This window comes from Condylostylus longicornis, unplaced genomic scaffold, assembly GCF_029603195.1.
Source record: "Condylostylus longicornis isolate FDR11 unplaced genomic scaffold, ASM2960319v2 ptg000038l, whole genome shotgun sequence".
Taxonomy (NCBI): Eukaryota; Metazoa; Arthropoda; class Insecta; order Diptera; family Dolichopodidae; genus Condylostylus; species Condylostylus longicornis.
The window spans coordinates 442,644-446,555 of NW_026578007.1; the positions used below are offsets into that span (position 1 = coordinate 442,644).

General features: G+C 26.5%; 1 protein-coding gene across 1 annotated transcript; it reads left to right on the forward strand.

The window, feature by feature from the left end:
• The first annotated feature begins 1,919 nt into the window (after positions 1-1,919).
• LOC129609211 (probable cytochrome P450 6a14) lies at positions 1,920-3,615 on the forward strand. The gene is made up of 2 exons (XM_055521136.1): positions 1,920-3,032; positions 3,114-3,615. The coding sequence occupies exons 1-2, from the start codon at positions 1,970-1,972 to the stop codon at positions 3,539-3,541; spliced, it is 1,491 nt and encodes a 496-aa protein (XP_055377111.1). The 5' UTR covers positions 1,920-1,969; the 3' UTR covers positions 3,542-3,615.
• The last annotated feature ends 297 nt before the right edge of the window (positions 3,616-3,912 follow it).

Here is a 3,912-nt window from a genome sequence, read left to right on the forward strand (position 1 = left end):
CCTCAGTTAGTTTTGGTAGCAAATAGAACTCAAATTCCATCTATTCAAGAATTTTCATCAATTAGTTTCATAGATATGATAACAAATCAAATTTCAACCCTGATATACAAAAAAGTTGATAAGTTCATGGTGTTAGCATAGAATGTAAACAAGTCAGGTGAATGTTTCTTTTATATGCGCCAAAATGTAAACTTGTCTCGTATTTTTCGTTATATTTATTTTATATTTACATTATATTGGATGTTTCAGTCACCTCGGCTGTAAACGATTTGAGCCTTAATTATTATATGCATATATACACGTTCACATGTATACAACTATTATTTTTTTATTATAACATAATACAAATGCATTTAATTAACGTAAAAATTTTTTGGCTAGGAATGAGTAAAATTTAAGTATATGAGTAAAACCAAGCATAAAATAAGTAAAAACTGCACTTTGATGATCTGAGTTTAAAAAATTTTTTTTGAAATATTAAAAAATAACTTCGACTGATGGCAATTACTTGAACCTGTCAAACCACTCGATAGAAACTTCACGAATATGAAACTTCACGAATCTAACTTTAATATTTTTCCAAATATTTAAAATTAACTTTCGGATTTGTATGGCAGCTACCCGAACCAGTGCAGCCATTTAGTACAGGGTATAAAAAGCTCTTTTTTGAGTATTACTTTATTTCATATGCGTTATTATGATTCATGCACGAATTATAATAAAAGAATAATATTAAGAATAAATTAAACTTTTGAGGAAATAAACGTAACACGAAAAATAAGAAATTTCTGCAACAAATCTGTGTACAATTTATCTTTTTCTGTTGTTCTTCCTAAAATGAAAAATCTAAGCGAAAATACACGATGGTTCCGCCATCGAATTTGGCTTGTATAATATAATATAGATTATAGAAGATAGGTTTTTGTTTATCATTGGTGAAACTTTACTACAAAAACTTTTATTTTGATGACAATTCAAATTATTTTGTTGATATAATATGTAAGTATATTTAGATATTCTGGTATAATGATAACCAATTTAAACTTATGCAATTATTATGTATTTATGTATATATACTTGTATGAAAAAAATTGTTTTTGTACATATTTTTGTAAAAAATGTATTTTTTTATAAAGAAGATAATGAATTGACTAATAATATTATAACTGCTATTATACCGTTTTGGGAAATCGCTGTCTAAACTTTAAAAAATTGATATATGTGTATATGTTCATTTTATATAACGTAAGATTTAAAATAATGTTCATTAGTTTAGTTTTCAGTACAATATAAAATATTTTTCTTATCAGAATTGAGCATAAAACAACTATTATATGAAATCCAATTAATTCCTTTTTTAAAATTTTTTGAATCGCTACACAAATACACCATTTTGTAGTTTAAACCTGGAAAATATAGTTAAGTTGATTCTTAGATTTAATAAATTTAAAGCTTCAGATAAAAAATTGAACAAAAACTGTAACACTATTAGTGAATTAAAACAAGAAGAAAATGTCAGATTTCAATTACTTTTTATTGCAATTGAAACTCATTAGTTAAAATTTGTTTTAATACAGGATATTCCTAACGGCAATATTCCTGAACTGATATATTGAACTCATATCAACTTTCAAAACACATATTATAGACACAATCAACTTGGATATTTTATATGATTGTTAAGGAAAAAAAATTGAATGTAGATTTCGAATAATTAAATACTTGAACATATCATATAATTATTTTAGGGTGAAAACAATAATAATTTATCTTTAATAATCTGTCTACATACATAATAATCTGTAATAACAGTAAGCTTTCCAAACTTATATCAAAATTTTTTGAAAAGATTAGATAAAAATCATAAGTATAAAATATAAAGGCAAAAGCTATGCTTTCAATTTAGTTTAAGATTTTAATTAACAACCATCAAATACATACAAGACAACAGAAATATTTTTGTACAGAAATGTGGTTAAGTTTTAGCATTGCGTTAATTGTTGCTGTAATTCTTTTATATTGGATCTTGAAATTCCATTATAAGCACTGGGAACGAAAAAAAATTTTCTCTCCTCGTCCAAGTTTATTTTATGGAAATACTAGTGGAAAGGGCCATTTCTGGGACATAAAAATTTTATATGAAACTTTTAAGCACAAAAAACCATTTTTTGGATTTTTTTTTTATATAAAACCAATGTTAATGATAACAGACTTAGACTTAGTAAAAAATATTCTTATTAAAGATTTTCAATATTTTCAAAATCGTGGAAGTTTTAGTAATCCAAAAGCAGATCCCCTAACAGGTCATTTAATAAACTTGGAAGATGAATATTGGAGAAATTTGCGATCAAAATTAACTCCTGTGTTTTCATCAGGCAAAATGAAATATATGTTTTCTTCGGTTAGGACTATTGGCGATCGTTTAGTTGAAGTTCTTAATGATTCAATTAGGGAAAATGGTAATCAAACGTTGGAAATTGAAATTAAAAGTTTAATGTCACGGTTTACTATTGATGTAATTGGAACAACAGCTTTTGGTATTGATTGTAATACTCTGAAAGATCCCAATTCAGAATTCAATAAAATTGGAAATGATATATTTGCAAATGGAAGGGGAAAAATATCTTTGTTTTTTATACGTTTAAATTTATTTAATTTATCTAAAATCCTTAATTTACGTATTAATGAAAAGTATATAATAGATTTCTTTAAAAATCTAGTTGAACAAACTATTAAGTACCGTGAAGAAAATAATGTAACGCGAAAAGATTTTATGGATTTGCTAATCGATTTGAAAAACTCACCAAATGGATTAACTTTTAATGACGTTTTAGCACAATGTTTTGTTTTTTTCGCTGCTGGATATGAAACGTCATCTTCTACTATGACATTTACATTATATGAACTAGCACAAAATTTATCCATACAAACAAAAGTTCGAAATGAAATTAATTCTATATTAGCTAAATATAATGGCGAAATATCATACGAAGCATTATCTGAAATGATATATTTGGATCAGGTCATGAACGGTAAGACTTAAGAAATAAGCCGTAGAAAATCAAGAACTTGTTTTCCAAAACTTAAACTTTTACATAAAATTATATTTTTAGAATCTTTACGTTTGCATACTCCTGCACCAGCAGTTTTCCGAGTGGCAAACCAAGACTACAAAGTTCCTAATACAAATTTTGTAATAGAAAAAGGAACGAAAATTCTCATACCATACGGCGAATTTCATGCTGATCCAGAATATTTTCCAGAACCGAAGATTTTTGATCCAGAACGTTTTAATGCAGATAATTCAAAGAAACGGCATTCTATGGCATATTTACCATTTGGCGATGGACCAAGAAGTTGTATTGGAATGCGATTTGGTAAAATGGAAAGTAAAATCGGTATTGTCCTTCTTCTTCAAAATTTCAAATTCTCAAACAGTGCAAAAACGAAAATACCAATTGAAAAATGTTGGAATTCACCAGCTGTGCTACAACCTGTTGAATTATCGTTAAAAATTGAATCTACTGTGGTTAAAAATTAAAAGTTCACGTTTAATGTTTTGTAATTATAATATTATGTAACGTAATTACAAATAAATCATTGCATAAATGTTATAACAATACATGTTATAACAAATATAAATAACAAAACTTTCAAGAACTGTTAGTGACATTATGTTATTGGGACATTAATAGGCTTATTATGTACGGCGAATTCTAAGATATCTTTGCAAATTAAAAAAAATCTAGCGTATGAAAATATTACATGCCAAGTACACGATCTCTTTAAATGTATAATATGGTTTTTTTGATAGTTTACTTTAAAAATGTAATATAAAAATTACATATCGTGGCTGAGTGCTATTTTGATCCGTACGCCGCTTTCGAAATTTCTGATTTAAGACCTCTTCCA

What these genes read in the sequence shown, in the direction of transcription:
- LOC129609211 (XM_055521136.1), top strand. Translation starts at nt 1,970, where the DNA reads ATGTGGTTAAGTTTTAGCATTGCGTTAATTGTTGCTGTAATTCTTTTA. An exon ending in TTTGGATCAGGTCATGAACG is followed by an intron (nt 3,033 to 3,113) that starts GTAAGACTTAAG and finishes TTATATTTTTAG; the next exon opens with AATCTTTACGTTTGCATACT.